The sequence below is a fragment of the Ammospiza nelsoni genome, chromosome 31 (assembly GCF_027579445.1).
Source record: "Ammospiza nelsoni isolate bAmmNel1 chromosome 31, bAmmNel1.pri, whole genome shotgun sequence".
Lineage (NCBI taxonomy): Eukaryota > Metazoa > Chordata > Aves > Passeriformes > Passerellidae > Ammospiza > Ammospiza nelsoni.
Window position 1 is genome coordinate 1,653,202 of NC_080663.1, and position 20,625 is coordinate 1,673,826.

Here is a 20,625-nt window from a genome sequence, read left to right on the forward strand (position 1 = left end):
TAGCAGGACCAAAATTATTTACTACTGTAAAACACGTTACATCCCAGTGCAAGCGGTGTCTGAAAAACAACCCGAATACGGGAACCAAGGTACACCAAGGAGCCATAAATCGAGGTAAATTCCCAGGTGAAGTATGGCAAATTGATTTTTCTGAACTCCCAAGAAAAGGGGGGTTTCAGTATTTGTTGGTGTTAACTGATACATTTTCTGGGTGGCCTGAAGCATTCCCTTGTAGGACAAATAAGGAAAGAGAGGTAACTAAAGTACTGTTGAATGAAATTATTCCACGGTTTGGGGTACCGAAGAGCATTTCTTCGGATAGGGGTACACATTTCTGTGCAAAAGTAGTGAGAGCAATAAGTAAAGCATTATAAATCAAGTGGCAATTACACACGCCTTACCGTCCACAGGCCAGTGGGCAAGTGGAAAAGATGAATCATCTTATCAAACAGCAAATTGCCAAAATATGCCAGGAAACTAATTTGCAGTGGTATCAAGCTTTGCCCATTGCTCTGCTGAGGCTGAGAGTCAAACCAAGATCAAAAGAAAGGTTAAGCCCATTTGAAATTTTGTATGGTAGACCTTATGCTATGCAAGTTGTAAATGGGGACACCATAGACCAAATCGGTAATCAACACATTTACGATTATGTAATTACGGTGGGGAAACGGTTCGATAAAAATGCTACTGTGATGATAGAGCACCAACCTAAACAACCTGATTGCAAATTGCATCCGTTTAATCCCGGTGATTGGGTGTATGTTAAGAATCTTTTAGGAGAACCCCTACAAGAGAAGTGGGAGGAACCTTTCCAAGTGCTGCTGACTACCTTCACTGCGGTTCGGATCAAGGAGCGACCCACGTGGATCCACTTTCACGGGTCAAGAAAGCTCCGGAGAACAAACAAGAGGAGCAGACATTATAATTCTGACTCCACCTCAAACCTTTACAACTCTGATCATTGAGTTCTCGAGGGACTCTCTGGATACCTGCTAAATGGGTGAAGCCTTACGTATCTGGGATGTCGGGTGGTGGAATAGAATAACAGCAGGAGATGAAGGACGACGACTGCTGAGAAAGCTTTTCTTTAATGTACAGCAAGACCTCCAGCGTCTCGCGCAATATAGCGAACCAGCTGCCAGAGCCCTAACAAACCCACCACAGGATTGGATAAACTGGGTTCTTACCACGCAATTTGATGAATCCAAACCACTGAATAACACAGCCTGTTGTGCTTGTAGTAATATGTTTTGCTGTGCTGCTCTAAAGTGTGCTGGCTGCGGGTATACTTACTGGTATGATCAGGCACTTGTGTGGCAAATTTGGTGTTGGAGGTGTCGTGGCCAATGGGCAAGAGAACATAGCTGGATTAGAGCGTTAAGTAAATTTACAGGTTTGCCAGGAAGAGAGGGACTTAATTTGTATGAGAGTGCAGAACAAATAATTACTGCTTTTGTGAGGTGGCGTTTGAATCACGAACTAAAGGGACTAGAAAAAAGGAGAAATTCTCACATTGTAGCTGCCCGGTGTAGACAACAAGTCCCACTGACCCAAACATCTGTGGTAGGGCCCTTTGAGGGGGATCCTGACCAAGCATTGGATCAGTGCATCGAGAACCTTCAGAGACTGAAGGTAGGAAAGTGGGGAACAGCAAAACTCAAAAGAAAGAAGGGAGAAAATAAGTGAAAGCTACACGAGATGCATTTCATTGCTGCAGTTGTATTATTGCTAGTGAGCTAAACAATTGGGATGTTGGGCCAAAGATGGGCCAAATAAAACGACAGAGGTTTTAGGCTTATTAATTACAGGTGTACAAAGTGTTAATCATGCCGTATTACAGAATAGAGCAGCTATAGACTTTCGCTTTAGCGCCAGGCCATGATTGTGAGGAGTTTGAAAAATGTGTTGCATGGGAATATGTTGCATGAGTCTCTCTGATCATTCTGTTTTGATTCACAGCAAGATTAGGGACATTCGAGAAGGAGTCCACTAGTTAAAGAAAGAAGAAGAGCTAAGAATCGATGAATGGCTAAAGAGTTTAAAACTTGGGCTATGGTACGAGCATGTCAACGCCCTATAAGATTAAAATTTGACGAAAGAATTCGTAAGTTATAAGAAAAAGGGGGGAATGAAGCCCCAAAACAGATAGCCTTCAAGAAATAATGAGTTAAAACATAGAATGTGAGGCATTTGAAGAAAGCATAGCATTAGGAAACACATAAAGCAATAAATCAGCTAAAGCATGGAACACAATGACAGAAAAGAGAGATAGGAATAGGGGAACTGATGGGCTAAGCATGTTCAGAGCCAACAATGTCAAACTGACCCTAAGAACTTTGCCAAGCCATAGAGACCAAGCCAAGTACACCGGGAATTGACCAAATTAGGAAAGAAGTTCAAAAGTGTAAAGAGGAAGACTCATCAGGAGACTCCAGCCCATGATGAAGGCAACCGGAATGACCACCAAGATGATCCTCAAAAGAGGTGTCCCCGCCCACGCTCCGCCTACACCACGCCCCATATGAATATTCATGCAAAGATATGATTATGTATATGATCTGATGTAATCAAAACTGTATAAAAGCCTGCTTTTGTTACGGGAAACTCAGAAATCCGTTTTGTGATTTCTCCGACGCGTCGCAATAAAATACCTCCTGCTTATCTGACTTAGGCTGAGTGTCTTAAGCAGTTATTCTTTGCCTTTTGGGGCAAAATTCGGCATCATCACTTTGAAATGCATCCCATTAACCAGACAACCTTGCCTGTGTATACAAGACAAAGTTGTATCTGCCTCAGAGCAGCATGCCCCACTATAATAGTAGATGAGATCACAGTGAAGGAAACTCAATTTAACTTGTGCATTTGTAACTTTGTCAAAATCAAAGGATGTGCTTTTTCCTATCAGGCACCTGTCGTATCATACCAACATAGAAAGGCAAATTTGATCACTGTCCAAGAAATATTGCCTGTGCCCATAGGGATGAACTTAACTTTGGTTACCAAATTGTTGAAACATTATGAATTCAAGAAAATTCTTTAAAAAGTTAAAGATAAAAGGAAAAGAACTTTGATTACAATACACCATGACACAGAGACTACACGGAAAGTATTTAAAAGATTGGAAAAAAGCCCATCCCATCATTAGTGGGATGTGCTTTGTGAGCAGTCTCCAATGGCAGCTGACTTGCTCAGTACCTTCATTCATCCAATTATTGTTTTACTTCTCTTGGTTAGTATAAGTTTGATTTTGTCTATTACAGTACTTATTTAGAATTAGAGACTGTTGCAGCAAGTAACAGCTTTAACTTCAATATTGAGAACATATGGTACGGTTTTAAGAAACACTTACCACATAAGTTGGCTCAATAAAGAAGAACCTATATGTTAGTGAAAGAATTTACCAACCTTGAAGAAGGAGTAGGGGTTGAATTATGATTTAAAAAATTTAAGATTTTAGCTGAGGGTTAGAACCAATTCATATTGAAGTCAGATACACCAACAACTGGTTAATGATTATTAGATGCTTAAGTTGAAGCTAATTGTTACATTATGAGCTCATTTGTAGAAGGAAGAGGAGCAAGTGAACCAACATAGGAACATATTGAAACCAGCAGAACAATGCCCAGCACCTGGACTCTGTGTCAATCCATCATGAAGCAGGGGGCCTTGGATTGTGCCAGAGGGTCACAGAGACCTGACCAAGACCTTCCTGACTTCATCCCTGGGACCACTGACCCAATTTGGGACCACTGACCCAATTCAAGAGAAGAATTGCGCACACGTGAAGGACTAATAACCTCATTTTAATACAAAGCGGGGATGGGAGGTGCTGGGGTTATGCATATGTATTATTTTGGGAAATAAACAGAAGGCAAAAATCCTTGTGTGGTGCAGTCACGCATTTCAAGAATGACCCCTTCCAGGCCACCCACCAGCATAATAAACATACCACTTTCTAACTTTAACTAGTTAGAGAGTCTTTGTCCCTGATTTTCAGTTTCAATGATTAAGTGACAATGCTATGGACCCAAAACTGACTACATCTGGGACTGCACAAAAGATTATGTGCATACAAAATAATAAGAAAGACCACTTGGAAGAAGCAAAAATTATTTATGAAAAAAAAAGCAAATAATGGAGGATAGAAAAAAAGAAATACTGCTCAAGCCAAATTATTTGTAAAAAGGGAAGAGGAAAGATTATTATAGATGCTTATTATATTGTTATATTAAGAGGAATCTTATATGTACAATGTTAAAATAACTATGCTCTTATTTCTGCTGTTAATAAAAACTTAGACATGGCAGTAGTGGTACCTGATCTAGTCAGGAGTGAACTGTCTGTTCGGTCGGGATAACATCCAGTGAACATGTCATGAGCACCCTGCTATTGATGTGCCAACTATCAGCATCTGCCGTCTGAAGAAAGTGTGGACCAAGGCCCAGAGTGGAAGTGATCAAGAGAGGGAACCAAAACCACAGCCAAGAAACACACATGCTCTAAAAAGGCGGAGCTGAGGATGACCCATGCTAAACAGTTCCTGAAATATGTAAACTAGATGGTGGATATGCATAAGAGTCTATGAATATGCAACAGGCTGATGTAATAGAAATGGTATAAAAAGGGTGTTTCCCAAACTAGCAGGGGTGCTCTTGGCTTAGTACCAAGATGCACTGAGCCGTAATTTTTGTTTTACTGTCTCTGTCTCCTACTGTCCTTTATTAAAGTTTTAAATTTTAACAGGAAATTGAACCGTGTTTTTCACAAGGGAAGATGGAATCTTAACGTGTATTGGTCCCTGGTTGCCAACTGCTGGTCGTAGTGGGGATTGTAAAACCGGTTCTTTTCTCATTTTTTAGCTTGTACGTTTCACTATGGGGCTACACTCTTTGACGGCTTTTCTCACGATCTTTGCCCTCCTTCGTTTGCTCAAGGCTGCAATGAGTTCATCAATTTCACCTTCCCCGGTAGCTGCTGGAGCAGGAGCTCTCTGGTTCGGCTGACCCTGTTGTACCATATAATCTATTTTGCCGACCCCCGATCCTAGGGAGCCCCACGCGGGATTTGCTGCGTCTTTTAACCCGGGCTGCGCGTCCGCCCGCGCCGGTGACATCATCCCCCGAAGCCGCTCCCCGGCGTTCAGGGTTGCCATGGAAACTGACAGGGCTGGGAGCGGAGAGACCCCGCCCCCATGGGAGGTTCCCTCTCCGCCCTCCCGGCACAAGGCTCCGCCCCCGGCTCCTCCTCCTGGCCCGGGACCGGCGCCATCCCTGCCTGGCCGCGCTCGCCTTTCTCCTCCTTCCCCGCTGGGCCCGGTCTGAGCTGCGCCTCCCCCGCTCCCCGATCGTGTCGGCGGTGGCGGCGGCAGCGGCGGGGGGGCGGTGGCGGCGGCGGGGGCGCGCCTTGGCCCGGACCCGACCGACCCCACCCTCAGGGCGGGAGAGACTCGATCTGAACCTTCTTCCTCCCTTGTTTTACTTTTCTTTGCCAATATTGGCTCTTTTTTCCCTTTTCTCCCCTTTTCCCTTTCAGACTAAGGTTTGCTCTTCCTTTTGCTTTGCTGCTGGGCTCCGCTGACATGCTGGCACCATAAAGAGCCTCGCATACTCCAGCTCACCTGAGCACCCTGAGGATTTATCCTCACGTCTACGGGAAATCAAACTTGATATTAATCTCTTATCCCAACTACCAAACTGGGGCCTCGTCTGATTGTCCTCTAGCGCCTCTATACCGTGACCAGATCTTTTCTGAGTCCAATAAGTTTGCATTTGAAAAACAAGGCTCCCCCCGGTAAGGGATCCCCAGTTTGTCAGTGCTAATCTCAGGGGACTGTCTCTCGGGATATTATCACTACAGCACTCGCAGCAGAATATACACACGGAATTTTAACAGCTCTGAGCAGAAATTTAAAGAACCAACGAGAGAGAGAAAGAGCGAGATTCCGATCGCGGCGCTCCGGAGCGGCGCTGCGGGAACGATCCCTGCGCCAGCACTGCCGGCCCCAGGCCAAGCCCAGCCCCGCAATCCAACCCCGCTGCTCACAGCGCCCGCCCTCCCCGGCCCGGGGCACAGCGAGCCCCGCACCCGCTGCGCCCCCGAGCACAAAACGCCCCTTCCCACCGCGCTCACCCGATAAACACAGCGCCCCTGCAGCCGCTCACGCCTCTCTCGCTCCTCCCGAGCTTCTCGGCCTCCCGCACCCTCTGCCCCGCACCTGGGCCCCGCCAGTGCCGCGGGCTGGCGGCAGCAGCTGCACCTTCCTCTGCCTCTGCTCCAGCCCTGCCCAGGTGCCTCGGCTCCCTTCGTGCTCGCCACAAACTGAGGCCTTCACAAGGCTGACCTAGAACAGAGGCCAGACACGGTTACACAATAAAGCAGGCATTTGTTAAAAGGCCTCCGTGGATACACCTTGGGCAGAACAAGAGCCCAGCCAGGGCTACGCCCAAGATGCACCAAAATGGCCACAAAATGGACGGCCGGTCACGAGGTCTGTCACTTTTATAAGTTCTGCTCCATTTGCATATTGGAGTTAATTGTCCAATTATGTCTTTAGATGATGAAGTCCCATCCTTCTTGTTTTTCTCTCTTCAGTGCCTGTTGTTTATGCTCTTGGGCCTGAGGTTTGGATTATTTGTCCTTGGGTACCCAGCTAGAGCAGGAATTGTTTTGTCTCCCTGCTCTGTGAACAGAGCTCAGCATCCCTTAATATGAAGCCCAGACCCACAGAGTAAAGCAGCACAGAATCTGAAAAACAGAAAAGCCAAAACCTGAGGCATCAAATCCATGAGAGCCCCCCACACACTCACCACGCCTCCCCCTCGGCACCCCCCAGGCCCTCCCCATTGATTGAAGCTCCCAAAATGCTCCCAGGCCTGAGCCCCTCAGCCCCCCTGAACCCCCGGCCCATGTTCTCAGCTGGGAAACCCCAAATCTTTGGGAATTCTCAACTGGGATTACCCAATTCCCTGGAAACCTCACCTGGGACCCCCAAAACCTCACCTGGGACCTCCAAACCTTCCAGGATCCCCCCAACCCCCCCAGGACCCTCCAAACTTTATCTGGGATTTCCCCAAACTCCCCCGGGAGCCCCCAAACTCCACCTGGGACCCCCCAAACGCCCCAAAATACTGGTGACAGTGGGACAGAACTGGGGCATTGGGTTGCTGACACTGGAATGCAACAGGGGACACCGGGTTGGTGGCACTGGAATGATGACACAGGGGTGGTGGCACTGGGACAGCCTTAGGGACACTGGGGTGGTGACAGTGGGATAGAACTGGTGGCACTGGGGTGGAATTGGTGGCACTGGGCTGGTGGCACTGGGGTGGAATTGGTGGCACTGGGATGGAACTGGGGACACTGGGACAGGACTGGTAGCAGTGGCACAGGGACACAGGGATTGAACTGGGCTGGGGGACACTGGACAGGTGGCACTGGGCTGGTGGCACTGCCGTGTCCCTGGTGCCACCTGTCCAGTGTCCCCATGTCCCTGCAGTGTCCCTGCGGGTGGCCGAGGATGGTCACCTGTTGCTGGCCCTGGCCATGGTGGCTGTTGCCTGGCTGGCAGCCACCATGGCCTCTCTCCTCACCTGGGCTCCATGCCCGGCCACCACCTCGGCCCCCTCCTCCCCGCCCAGGGCCTGACCCAGCTCCACCATGTTTTTCTGAGCTGTCCCATCATGGGCAGCCACGTCCTGCAGCTCCCTGGCCCGGGTAGTAGACGCCTCAGCAGCCACCTCCCTCCCGGTGTTGCGGAGCTCAGAGGCCTTCCTGGCCAGCTCGGTCCAGCTGTCCACAAATGCAGTCACCAACCCCTGCCACTTGCTGCCCATCATTGTCACACGGTTCTGGGAGATCCATGGCATGCTCTTGCAGGCAGCCAGGGCTTGGCTCAGGGAGGTGACAGGGTCATCATCATTCACAGTGACATTCTGGTACCTCCAGGTGTCATCAATACAGTACAGGGTGGTCCAGAGCTCATTGGTGAATTCCTCCAGGTCCCACTACAGGCGCAACGGGGACACGAGCAGCAGCATCTCCTCGTCCCGACAGGGCAGGGTGGCCAGCAGCTCACCCAGGATGGCCACCATAGTGACCTGCGGCTGCAGCAGGGCGGGGGACAGCTGGGGAGGGGACAGGGGAGGTGTCAGGGACCTGGTGGCACTTAGAGCTTCCTGGGGTGGCCTGGCCACCACCTCGGCCCCCTCCTCCCCACCCAGGGCCTGACCCAGCTCCACCATGTTTTCCTGAGCTGTCCAATAATGGGCAGTCTTGGCCTGCAGCTCCCTGGCCCGGGCAGTGGCGGTGGCCACCATGTCGGCTGCCTTGGGGGCCAAATCCCTGCAGGCATTGGGGAGCTTGGTGGCCATCCTGGCCAGCTGGGCCCAGCTGTCCTTGAGTGCAGCCGCTGACCGCTGCCACTCCCAGGCCACCATTTGCACATTGAACCTGCTGGTCCATGGGGTGCTCTTGTAGGCGGCCAGGGCCTGGCTCAGGGAGTCGGGAGGGTCATCACCATCAGAGGTGAAAGGGTCATCATCATTGTAGGTGACATTGCGGTGCCTCCAGGTCTCACCAGTGCACAGGCTGTCGCGCAGCACATTGGTGAAGTCCATCAGGTCCCAGTACAGGTGCAATGGGGACACGAGCAGAGTCATCTCGTGCAGGCTGGGCAGGGTGTCCAGCAGCTCACCCAGGATGGCCACCACGGTGACCTCTGGCTGCAGCAGGGCCGGGGACAGGTGGGGAGGGGACAGGGGAGGTGTCAGGGACCTAGTGGCACTTACGGCCTCCTGCGATGACCACTGTGCCCTCCCGGGCTCCCCTTTGTCCCCTCCCTGGAGGGCTCTGCTGTCCCCTCTGTCCCTCTGTCAACCCCCCGACCCCTCTACTACCCCGCACTGTCGCTCGCGTGTGCTCCCCATTCCCCACTGCCCCCTCCCCCACCGTCGCACCTCTTGGGGCTCCATGCTCACTGGGGACACCCTGGGGACGCTCCGCTGGCGAAGGAGCCCCGGCACCAGCTCCGGTCCCGGCCCAGAACAGGCCCCGGGGTCGGCGCCGGGAAAAGGCGGAGCCGCCTCAGGAGGGGCCGGAAAAGGGGTTGGGCGAGGTGACGTCACCGCCCGCCCTTTCCAGTACCGCCCCTATCCATGGAAAGCGCCTGGATTTGGCCGTTTTGGTTGAATCCCAGGGGATTTAGGCTCAGTAGAAGGGGATTTAGGCTCCATCCCCAGGGGATTTAGGTTCCATCCCACCATTTCTAGGCGGATTCATTCCGCCGTTCCCGGTTGGATTTACGAGGGAACGTGGAGCGCTCTGAGGAGCCCACAGAGTTACCCTCAACAAACAGGGCCGCGCTGCTTCTCTCGCGAAACGTCTACCGAGAAGCCCCAAAGGCGGCGCGGACCAATCAGAAGCCGCGCTGGCCAGAAGTACTGGCGGAAGTTCCCGTTGCTTCGGCGTCGGCAGCTGCTTCCGGCGAATCCGCGGTGCATTGTGGGCATTGTGGTCCCCGTGGGGCCCAGCGCCGGCGGAGCGGGGCTGAGGCCGCGGGCGGGGGAGGGGGCGGGGCGGGAATTTGGGTGCGCCGAGGGAGCCCCGGGACCCCCCCCGGCAGCGCGGGATGGGCGACAGCGACCGCGGTCAGCACCGGGAGCGGGGAGAGGGGGAGGGGCGATGAGGGGGGGTTTGGAGGGGTTATGAAAGGATCGGGAGAGACTGAGGGAGAACTGGGGGTCCTGAGGGCATGTGGGGTGTTCTGAGGGCGTTTGGGGCGATCGAGAGGGAGAACTGGGGGTCGTGAGGAGATTTGGGGGCTTCTGAGGGGATTGGAGGGGTTGTGAGGGGATTTTGGGGGGTGAGAGGGACAACTGGGGATCCTGAGGGTATATGGCGGGTCCTGAGACGGTTTGGAGGGATTGTGAGGGGATGTGAGGGGGCTGAGGGGTTGTGAGGGGGTTTGGGACATGGTGAGAGGATGTGGAGGGTCCTCAGGGAGAATTAGGTATCCTGAGGGGGTTTGTGGGGCTCTGAGGAGATCTGGGGGAGTCTTGAGGGGATATGGGGACATCATGAGGAAATCTGGGGGGATTCTGAGGATCTTTTTAAGGGTCCTGAGGAGGACTGGGGGGCCCTGCTGGAGACCTGGATGTACTGAGAGTAGTTAGGAGGATTGTGAGGGCATTTGGGGGCATTCTGAGTGGGTTTGGGAGGATTTGCGAGTTTCCAACTGAATTTGGGGCATCCTGAGGGAATTTTGGAGATCCCCGAGTGGACTTTATGGGTCCCTGACTGGATTTGGGTTGGTTTGGGGTTATTTTGGGGAACCTGACGGGATTTGGTGGAATTTGGGGAATTTTGTGATCCCTGGCTGGCTTTTGGGGTATTTGCAGGTAATTTTGGCGTCCCTGGCTGGATTCTGGGAAGATTTGGGGTAATTTAGGAGTCTCTGATGGGATTTTGGGGTATTTTCAGGTGTTTTTGGGGTAAGTTTGGCCTTCAGACCAGATTTTGGGGTGCCTACCCTGATTTTGGGATATTTTGGCATACCTGACTGCATTTTGGGGTATTTTCGGGTCATTTTGGGGTTCCTCACCAGATTTTTGCCATTTTGTGGTAATTTCATGGTCCCTGACCGAAGTTTGGGGATTTTTTTGGGGTATTTTGGGGTAATTTTGTGATCTCTGGCTGGAATTTTGGGTTTTTTTGGGGTATTTTTGTAGGACAACAGGGGTAGGATGGTCGGGATGGAGAGAGATGAGAGATCTCTGAAGCCAGGTCATGGAACTTGGGGTTTATTGCAAAGGGCCTGGGTGCAGGGCCCTGCTTGGAGCTGCCAGCCACAGCTGGAGCAGGCTCGAGAGAGGGAGAAGAGTGGTGTTATATTTGCCCAATTATCCCATCATCAAAAAAACCAAACACTATTAAAGGTAGCAGCAATTTTCATTGAATAGCTTAGAATATATAAAATCGGATACACTTGAAATATTGACAATGTAATTTGGTTAAAATAAGGGATAATTTGGTTCCAATAATAGCACATAAGCAAAAAAAACCAAACAGCGAGGGGTACGGAGTGCAGGGCCCTTGGATCTCTGCCACCTCACATGCAGCTTGCCAAGCGAAAATTCCCCCTTTTGTGCCATGTGTCAATGCCATCTCCTCCCATTTTCGAATCATCACACTTCCACCTCCGCCCTCATCACCACCTTTACCGCGCATGCTCCACCACTCGGTTTGGTGGTCACACCCGTCTTTGGGGGTCGTCACTGATGAAGGCCTCTCCTCTTCCTCGATGTCCTTTCATTCACCCTTGGGTTACACATGCACACCAAGCCAGTATAATGTAAGCCAAAATTAATATATTACTACATTTTAGCATCAAAGCAATAAATCTCTTATAGCAGGCATTTTCCTGGGACCCCACCAGATTTTCCTTTCTTTCTGTTAATTTTTAGTAACTGTTATCTCTTGCCTTTTCCTGCCTTGAACATCTGCAGGAAAGGGGGGGGGGGGGGAATGGAACCCCTCCTCCCCTTTCTTTCTTGGCATTACACCTTTTAACTGTTTTATTATTTCCAAATATTAATTACTGTATCAATATCAATTACTGTTTCAATTTTGTCAGCACGGGTCATACCTATTTAGCACACTTCTCATTATCCTGCTCTGAGTCTCCCTTCCCCCACTCATCCACAGGGGTTTGAGGCGGTTTTTCCTTTTTGGGGGAAATCAAAGCGATGCAATGATGCTTCTAATTAGGGGCAGGAGAAGTGAGGCTCCAGGGCTTCCCGCTTAGCCGGAGCCACCGGAGCCGCAGTGGCGGGAGGTGCGGAGAAGTTTGTTTGTGTTTTCAGCTCAATCCCCTCGGGCCCGGGCCCCTTCCAGGGCTGTTCCTCAGCTCCGGCTCTGCCCTCACGCAGCCCGGGGGGCCCTGAGAGCGCGGGGCGGGGCTGTGCCGTGTGCAGAGCCCGCCCCTGGCTGCGATTGGGCGATGGTGCCGTCAGTCGTGGTTGTGGCGCGCTGATTGGTGGGAGCGGGGCGGAGCAGGGCCCCGGTGGCGGGCTGAGGGCGGCCGTGGCTGGGCAGCGGCGCCATTATCGGAGCGTTTGTGCGGGCCCTTGAGCGGCGGCAGCGGCCGGAGCGCGGTGAGGCGGCGGCGGAGCTCGGAGGCGGCCGCAGCGCAGGTGGGAGCCGCGCTGGGTTGTGCGGGGCCTCGGGGCTGGCTGCGGGCCTCGGGGGCGGCAGGGGGCTCGGGCGGGTTCGTTGTGCCGTGTCCGGCGCGTGTTGCCGCTGGCGTGAGAGCGCTGCGGGAGCGGCTGCCCGCGGTCTCCTTGCGGCCGCTGCCTCGGCAGGAGCCGCTGCCGGAGCAGCGCTGGCTCGGTTGCTGTGGCTGGGACAGAGGGGGCTGCCCCGGGGCTGTGCGGTGAAATTGCCGTGGCCGGAGGTTTCTGTGCGCAGAGGAGACAGAGGAGTCCTGTAAAAGTGACTTTATTGCTGAGCAGAGGGAGAGGCCGTGGCGCATTTGCCGTGCACTCTCTGCCATTGTTGTAGTTCGCAGCCTCCTTTTTATCCTCACTTTCCCGGCCTCATCTCCCTCTCCCTTTGCCCCCTGGCTGAGGTACTTGGAAGGTTCAGACTTCCCGATCCGCCAACTGCATGTCCTCGTTAATGTGCCCCCCCACTTTTGTATAACAGCCGATATTCACGGCTCTGTTAAATCTTTACTCTTCTGGAAGTTCAGAAATTTAGCGGGACTTTCTGTGAGCAGCAGTCCATGTTAATTAGTAACATTTATTGAAGCTGGTGCTTTCGCCCGTTACTTCCTTATCTACAAATCCCTGGCCCCTCTCTCACCTGCTGAATGAGCTGCACTCTCAAGGTGTGGAGCATAGTAAAAAGATGAGAGTTGCTGTAGCACATCCGAGGAGAAACAGCATTCGTTTAACCCATGGTCTGCCAGGGAGCCACAAAACCGTGTCCCCTTCCCATCCTTTTCACGTTTGGACCAATACATGAGCGGCTTTTTTGTTTCCGTTGTTGTTTTGTTTTTCACCACGTTTCCTTTGTCTTCTATTTTCCAACAGCAGCTTGAGTCATTTAATTTTCCACAAACTCCTCTTTTTTTATGCTACCAGATGATCTGATCCCATCCCATGGTGAAGTTGTGTTCCTCATTTCAGTGGATTGCTCGGCAGGAAGGTCAGGAGCTGGAGCTGTCTGGTTGGTTATTCCGAGGGCAGCTTGTAATCTAATGATGCCATTGAAATGAGAAATGGGTTCTGTGACTCCTGATACAAATTGGTTGGGGTTCCCAGGGTGTTACAGATTTTGTTCTGCTGGCCTTTTATGTTTTCCCCATTTTTGGCTGCTCTCCAGCCAGGGCTGCATCAATTAGGTGCTTTTCTCTATTGAAATCATCAGCTAATTGGATTCCCAACTGATTTCCCTGAATTTTTGGTAGCAAAAAATCCCCAGTCCTCTACTATGCCATATATAACACAGACAGTGATAGCGCATGTTGGAGTGGGCAGAGGGCTGATTCCCCCCATTTGTTTATAGTGAAGTTTTCCCAACATTCTCCATTTGCTGTTTCCCTTTGCAGCTTCACCCGTTTCTGTTGCAGGGTCAGATATCCTCCTGGGCTCTGCCTTGAGCTGTGCAAATTCCATCAGTGCCAGCAGGCAGAGCTTGGGGTGAGGGGCAGAGGGAATCAGCCCAATTCCTGCCCCGGGCAAGAGACCCAGGTGCATTGTCCACACTTTTCCCAGCAGTGTTCATTTGCATTTCTAAAGCTCCTCTGCAGGCTGCCTGGAATGAAGCTTCACTTCCAGGGCAGCCATCTGGTGAGTCACATGTGGCCCCCCCAGAATCTGCTTTTTGTAAAAAAAATTATGTAACTATTTATGAGTTAAAAGTATTACAGTAAAGCTCTTGAATTTTGCAAAATGCAACATAAAGGCGAACATGGAAAAACACAGACCAAAACTTGATTCTCACAGTTTTGTCCCAAACCTACCTGACAATATAGAGTGGGAATATTATGAAAAATTTTTCTCATGTTGTAATTTTGTCATTGAAACTGCAGGGAAAACAAAAACTATCCAAGAATCTCTTTAGTGTTAGAGAGTCAAGGCATTACTTGATTCTGGCCAGGATGTGCAACTGAAATAATTTCTTTCACAAATAGCCCGGATATGCAGAGAAAATCATTCCATGCCATGTGAGTTTTACTGGATTTTTCCTAAACGTTATGTAGTCTGAACCAGTCTAAATCCACTGCTTTAATGTTCATTGCTTCCGAGTTGTGTAAGTTTTTAGTATTTGGTTTCCTGTTGGACCCGGATGTCTTCCCCTCTGATGTGAATTCGGTCTCCACACTCCTGGATTTGCTTCTCAGCCTTTTCCAGCCCAGGTGTCTCCAGCTCTGCCTGGGCAGTGTCTGGGGTAGCTGTTGGTAGCTGTTTTCTGCTGGGCAACATTGATGTTTTGTTGCTGATCGTTATCTCTGTGGGTATCTTTTGGGCTATTCCCAGTCTGTTGGGATGTTGAACTCATCTCCATTGAGTGGTGTAACACCCCTTATATAAAACCTTTAGAATTCCTTTCCCAAAGGCAAAGACAAACCAAGCCTGAGCAGAGAAATAAGATTTAAAAGGAACAAAATTGGCACATTTTCCAGCAGTGCAATGGCAGGCAGCCCAGAGTGTGGGTGTCAGTGAGCCCCAGAGTGGAATTGTGCCGTGGTGTTCCCCAGCAGCTGTGGCAGTGCAGGCCCAGCCAGCGCTGAAGCTGCAGCAGTGGCAGCAAGGCTTGGCCCCAGGGGCTGGAGATGGCAGAGGAGGGTGGCCAGGATTGCAGAGGATTCCCGGCGAGGATCTGTGGGCAGGCGCAGGGGCTTGGCCCGCTGTGGAGCCCTGGCTGCTGCTGCGTTGCCTTCAGGGCAGGCTCAGGGGCGGCCTCCCATCCTCCTGCTGCGGGCGGGAAGTGCAAATCTCCGGGGCTTCAGAGCCCTTGAGGCCAGGCTGAGGGGTCCCCCCGTGTTGAGCTGTGCTGGCGGCTGTTTCTGGCCTCAGGGACACTTGGCATGGGCCCCTTGGCCACCAGTGGTGCTGCTTGGCACTCCTTAGGCAGGAGCCGATTTCCTGGCTGGGTGTTGGCAGCAGCAAAGTGCCAGGGCAGGCTGTGTGCCAGCCCAGCTTGCTGTGGGAGAATGTGCCTTGATATCTGCTCCAATGGTTGCTGAAGCAGGGAGAATTGCTTTTGCCCCCCTGTAAGGTGCCATGGTGTCAGCAGAAGATATTGAAGCCTTCCTGCTCAGGGCATTTCAGTGCCAGGCTCTCACAAGCACCCACAGCCACGCAGGTTGAGCAGAGCATGGGGCGGTGACCTGTGCTGTGTCTGATTCCTCTTCCTTCCCTTCCCTGGAACAGGGTGTTGCTGTTAGACACCACTTGTCCTGGTTACTTCAGAGTACTTTGGTGAGGCTCCATATCTAATTTTCCCTCTTTCCCTGGGGCTCCCAACACTTCTGGGTTTACTTCAGCATAGGCCTGGCCAGACGTTTGACACAGAGGTACAACAGGACCGGCCTCTGTATCCCTTTTTATAATATTAATTTGTGTTACAAGTTTATCGATTAAATCCCTTCCCAGTAAATCATGATAACAATTAGGAGCAAATAAAAATTCATGCATTACAAACTCATCTCCTAGATCTACTAACAGTGATTGAATAGAACCATACATATTTCCCATTTATCTCCTCACTAATCAAACACATTTTTAGCATTTTCCCCCCTTCGGTCTAAGATTCAGAGTGGATTGAGAGGCCCCTGTGTCCATCAGAAAATGCCTCCTCTCAATGCAGACCCACCCTGAATGTTCTCAAGGGCTCCAGTGTGGAGGGTCCCTGGTGTGATGGGAGCTGTGACAGCCCTGCCAATCCATGTCCATCAAGGGGTGGACTTGCTGGTCCTGAGGGTGCTGCTGTCTGTGCTTGCAGTGTCCTTGTGCCCTGCAGCTGGAGCCCTGGTTCCTTGCCAGGGGCTGTTTGGGTGGGCTCTCCCCTGCCGAGGAGGGCAATGCCTCTGCCAGGTGCTTGTGGCCGAGCCGTGCCCTGGGTGCTGGGGCCCCCTTGGGCCCTGGGGTTGATCCCTCAGGGGCTGTAGGAACTGTGCCCTGGCCTTTGCCTTCAGCTTGGCCTTTTGCTGCTCCCTTCTTGCACTCACCTGCTGTGCCTTTGTGCCCAAGTGCTGCAGGGCCTTCTTGTGCCCCTCCTGCAGCCGCCCTCAGTGCCTGTGGGTGCTCATCCTCTGACAGCTGCTGAGCTTTCTGCAAAATCATTTGTATCTCCAGTAACCCTAATAAAAGCCTTAAAAGATCATCTCCTTGCTAAAAGGTACATTCCACATTTCCCATGTGTTCCTTGCTCCTCCTCCCTGTGCTCAGGGTGCCCTCCCCAGCCCGTAGCCCAGAGCTGCTCCCTGTCCTGCCGCAGTGTCCGAAGGCGCCCCCGGCGGGCAGGGCCGGCAGCTCCACGGGGCCGGGCAGCGGCCGGGGCGTCCCGCAGCCTCCTGGGGGCCGGGGGCCGCTGCCGGCCCTGCCTGGGGCTGGTGGGGTCTGGCAGCGCCCGGCGCTGAGCCCCGGCTGCCCCACAGTCCCGGCCCGGCCCCGCAGCTCCCCACAGGCCCCCAGCCCGTGCTCCCGGTGCCGCAGCTCTGCGCCCAGTGCTGCCACTGCCCCTCACAGAGAAACCCCCTGAAACCCTGACCTCCTTGTTTTCCTGGCCTGGAAACCGGGGATACAAAAGATCTGGATCAGCTGAAAAGTTTTGAGGCTAAGACCCTTGATAAACATCCCAATCCTCAGTATTTTTCTCTTCTTTTGCTTTTCCATCATCCTTTTCCTTCCCACATAGATTCCTCCTGCAGCTTCTTGCCTTAACCATATTGCTGCACACTCCCCTTCATCCAATCCCTTTGCAGCACACCAACACCATCCATGCCCTGTTGTCCAAATGCGAGGGGAATTTGGGGAGGTGGGAGTGGGGCAGCGCCAAGGCCAGGCCCCCCCACGCTATCCCGGCGGGAGCGGCTGCAGTGGGGACCGAGTGCGGGCGGGAGCGGCCGAGAGCCCAGCGCTGCCCCAGCCCGACCTGCCCCAGCTCCATCCCTGCCCCTGCCGTGGGATGCTGTGGGTTTGGGGGAAAGAGGGAGCCAGCAGTGGGTGCTGGGCCTGGGGCAGGAGGAGAAGGGAAGGAGAAGCAGGGTTGAGGAACAAAAGGGTCAAACGATGCATGAGGGAGGAGAAGGTTGGATTGTGCAGGAGAAGGAGGAAGAGGAGTGGGAGAAATAGCAAGGACACTGGATGTGGAGGAGGAGCAGAAACAGGAGGCACCACAAGGTTCCACTTCTCCCTGTATCTGCAACTTCCCTGCCAGCCCCAGTAGCATTCCCCCCCTACCATGCAGCACGTGACCGGGAATTGGGATCCACGGTTTTCCCGGGGGTGAATCTTGGTGTTTCTGAGCTTTATTGGGCTAATTGTTGGTGCTTTGTTTTTTTGTGGGGGCTGAATCTTTATATTTGGAAGGTGCTTTTGTTGAATCTTGATGTTTGGGAAGTTTTTTATCTGTGTGTTGATGTTTGGAGGACTTTTGTGCTGAATCTTGGTGTTTTGGAGGTTCTTAGAGACACAAGATGCCCAATGACTTAATGAGATGAACTTGGGCAAGGAGGAGCTCCCAGTCCAAGGCACTCTCATTTTGTTCATTTCCCCAAACCAGGATTTTTCATTCCTAAGACGTGTGTGAATGGAGCAGGAGGAAAAGCCCTGGAGATTCCGCACGAGGAGGGGCAGCAAACCCAGCCCGGGGAGCTGTGGGGAGGAAAGAGCCCCCCTGAGCCGGGAAGGCAGCCAGAGATCCAGCCAGAGCTCAGAGCTGGTGGAGAACCCCCATGGCAGAGAGAAGCCCCACAAGTGCTTGGAATGTGGGAAGGGTTTTAGTCGGAGCTTAGACCTGATCCAGCACCAGGTGATCCACACTGGGGAACAGCCCTATGAGTGTGAGGAATGTGGGAAGCGTTTCAGCTGGAGCTCCAGCCTGACGAGGCACCAGAGGATCCACACTGGGGAGAGGCCCTTTGAGTGTGAGGAGTGTGGGAAGAGCTTCAGCCAGAGCTCCATCCTGATGCAACACCAGAGGATCCACACTGGGGAAAAGCCCTTTGAATGTGGGGAATGTGGGATGAGCTTCAGGCAGAGGGGGAGCCTGATGCAACACCAGATGATCCACAGCGGGGACCGGCCTTACGAGTGTGGGGAATGTGGGATGAGCTTCAGCCAGAAGGGCCACCTGATGCAACACCACAGGATCCACACAGGAGGAAAGCCCTATGAGTGTGTGGAATGTGGGAAGAGCTTCAGCCAGAGCTCTGGCCTGAGGAGACATGAGAGGATCCACACTGGGGAAAAGCCCCATGAGTGTGGGGTGTGTGGGAAAAGCTTCAGCATGAAATGCAAGCTGACGGAACACCAGAAGATCCACTCTGGGGAAAAGCCCTACAAGTGTGGGGAATGTGGGAGGAGCTTCAGAGGAAGCTCGGCCCTGATTCGGCACCAGGTGATCCACACGGGGGAACGGCCCTACACCTGCTTGGAATGTGGGAAGAGCTATGGGTGGCACACTGACCTGAGAAAACACCACCAGCGTGTTCACTCTGGGGAGAAGCCCTACAAGTGTCCCCAGTGTGGGAAGAGGTTTCACAGGAGCTCCGATCTCCTCATACATGAGCGGAGTCACAGGGAGGAGAGGCCCTTCCGCTGCCCCGACTGCGGGAAAGGCTTCAAGCTAAACTCCCACCTCACCCTGCACCGGCGCATCCACACAGGGGAGAGGCCGTACAAGTGTGGGGAGTGTGGGATGAGATTCTCATCGAGCTCAATTTTGACCAAACATCAACGGAGGCGCCACTAAGGGAAGCCCTGTGAGTGCCCTGAGTGTGGGAAGAGCTTTGTGTGCTGCTCCAGCTCCATCCCCCATGAGAGGATCCACGTTGGATGATCCCCAGTGACCCCTGTTGGGCAGAGCCCTGGTGATCTGTGGTCCTGATGATCCAAGTTGGAAGGCATCTGGCTGGGGGGCTCCACATCTTCCTGGTTCCCTGAGGGTACCTAGATAAGCCCAGCAGCAGGAACATCCATCAGGATGCAGACCTATAATGGGAATTCCATGGGGAGAGCAGATTTGTCGACTTTCAACCCCATAAAATCTTTTGCATTCAATTCTATCTTCCTGTGACATCAAGGAGTATTGAATGGTCTTGGAGGTATATTCTGGGTTACTGTTTGGTGCTTGTATCCCCAGTCTGTTCTGTTTATGCTGAATAATAAGTTTTGCACCTTCAAGACTTGTCCTGAGAGTGAAGGGGGAGAGAAGAAGCACGGAGTTTGTTTTCAGAAACCGCACTCACTCCTCCACATTCCTGCTCCTGCACTGTGTTGTCTGCGAATGGACAGGCAGTGGGACAGAGCTCTCCTTTCCTTTTAGTTAGTTTTAGCTAGCTGAACCAAACAAGTTCTCTGGACTGTGGGGTTTTTCCCCTTTCTTTGGACCTGTTTAAACCTGCTCTGGCCTGAACACCAGAAGAGCACGGGCAGCTCACACCTGTGGCCCACCGGGCTGGGCCTGGCCTGTGACATTTCCAGCATCGGAGGGATTGATAAGAGACTGAGTGAGCTGAGCCTACAGACCATGGAGGGACTTTGTGAGTTTGTGTCTCTTTTAGAGCGGCAAGAGGTTTTATTGTTTCATATTATTTAGGTTTTATTGTTTAATAAACAGTTTTTTCCGCTTTTCTCCAAGGAGGTATTTTATTTTTCCTGAACCAGTTGGGGGAAGGGCCGATTGAATCTGCTGTCTTAAAGGAACCCCTTTGTGGGTTCTCTCCCAAATTTGCCCTGAACCAGGACAAGGTCTTTTCCAACTTCAGGGATTCCACAGTTTTGATTTCCTATTTCCCAAGGGTGTCTTCTGTAGCCAAATGGTGAAAAACTGGGGAAAAGACCAAGATTTTGGAGACAGTGGGGTAGAAACCCCACCAAAAAAGGTTCTTCCCTTCCACCTAAGCAGTGGATCCTCAGCTGGTATGGACAAGGAAATCCTTTTCTTTTGGCCTTGATTTTGTTTTAATTTCTATTTATCCCTTTAAAATATCCAATATTGAGGTAAAAACAGACATTGAACTAAGACTTGGATGTGGTCATGGTAGGACACATGGACACATGGAGAGAGACTTGGGGACGCATGGATATTAACAGGGATGGGGCCATTTGTGGGGGACATGGGGGACATGGGCATGGATGGAGATGTGGGGGACAATGACAGGGATGGAAACAGGGAGAGAGCCATGGGTGAGGACATGGTGGGACATGGGCAGTGACATGTGGGGACATGGCCATGGCTGGTGCCATGGAGGGAACTTGCAGAGGATGTGGGGGATGCAGGGTTTGAGGGAGTTGAGGGTTCCTGGGAGGGACTTGGGTCTTGCTGAGGCCTTTGGGGACCCCAGGCTGAGCAGCTCCAGCTGTGCTGGGAGACCCTGGGGGAGGTTCTGGGGCAGCT

General features: G+C 52.2%; 1 protein-coding gene, 1 long non-coding RNA gene and 1 pseudogene across 3 annotated transcripts; 1 reads left to right on the forward strand and 2 right to left on the reverse strand.

Moving 5' to 3' along the window:
• Positions 1-20,625, reverse strand: part of LOC132085558 (zinc finger protein 850-like) — an 82,205-nt pseudogene that overhangs the window by 23,236 nt on the left and 38,344 nt on the right.
• On the reverse strand, positions 6,363-9,054 carry LOC132085620 (uncharacterized). 2 transcript variants are annotated; one of them, XR_009420244.1, is made up of 3 exons: positions 8,955-9,054; positions 7,939-8,123; positions 6,363-6,744 (listed from the first exon to the last, which is right to left on the reverse strand). It is a non-coding gene; the product is annotated as an uncharacterized LOC132085620 (long non-coding RNA). The 2 variants fall into 2 exon arrangements; XR_009420245.1 differs by lacking the exon at positions 8,955-9,054 and adding an exon at positions 8,576-8,706.
• On the forward strand, positions 12,109-19,865 carry LOC132085587 (zinc finger protein 239-like). The gene is made up of 2 exons (XM_059491056.1): positions 12,109-12,188; positions 17,788-19,865. The coding sequence occupies exon 2, from the start codon at positions 17,815-17,817 to the stop codon at positions 18,976-18,978; it is 1,164 nt and encodes a 387-aa protein (XP_059347039.1). The 5' UTR covers positions 12,109-12,188; positions 17,788-17,814; the 3' UTR covers positions 18,979-19,865.

What these genes read in the sequence shown, in the direction of transcription:
- LOC132085587 (XM_059491056.1), top strand. Translation starts at nt 17,815, where the DNA reads ATGGAGCAGGAGGAAAAGCCCTGGAGATTCCGCACGAGGAGGGGCAGC.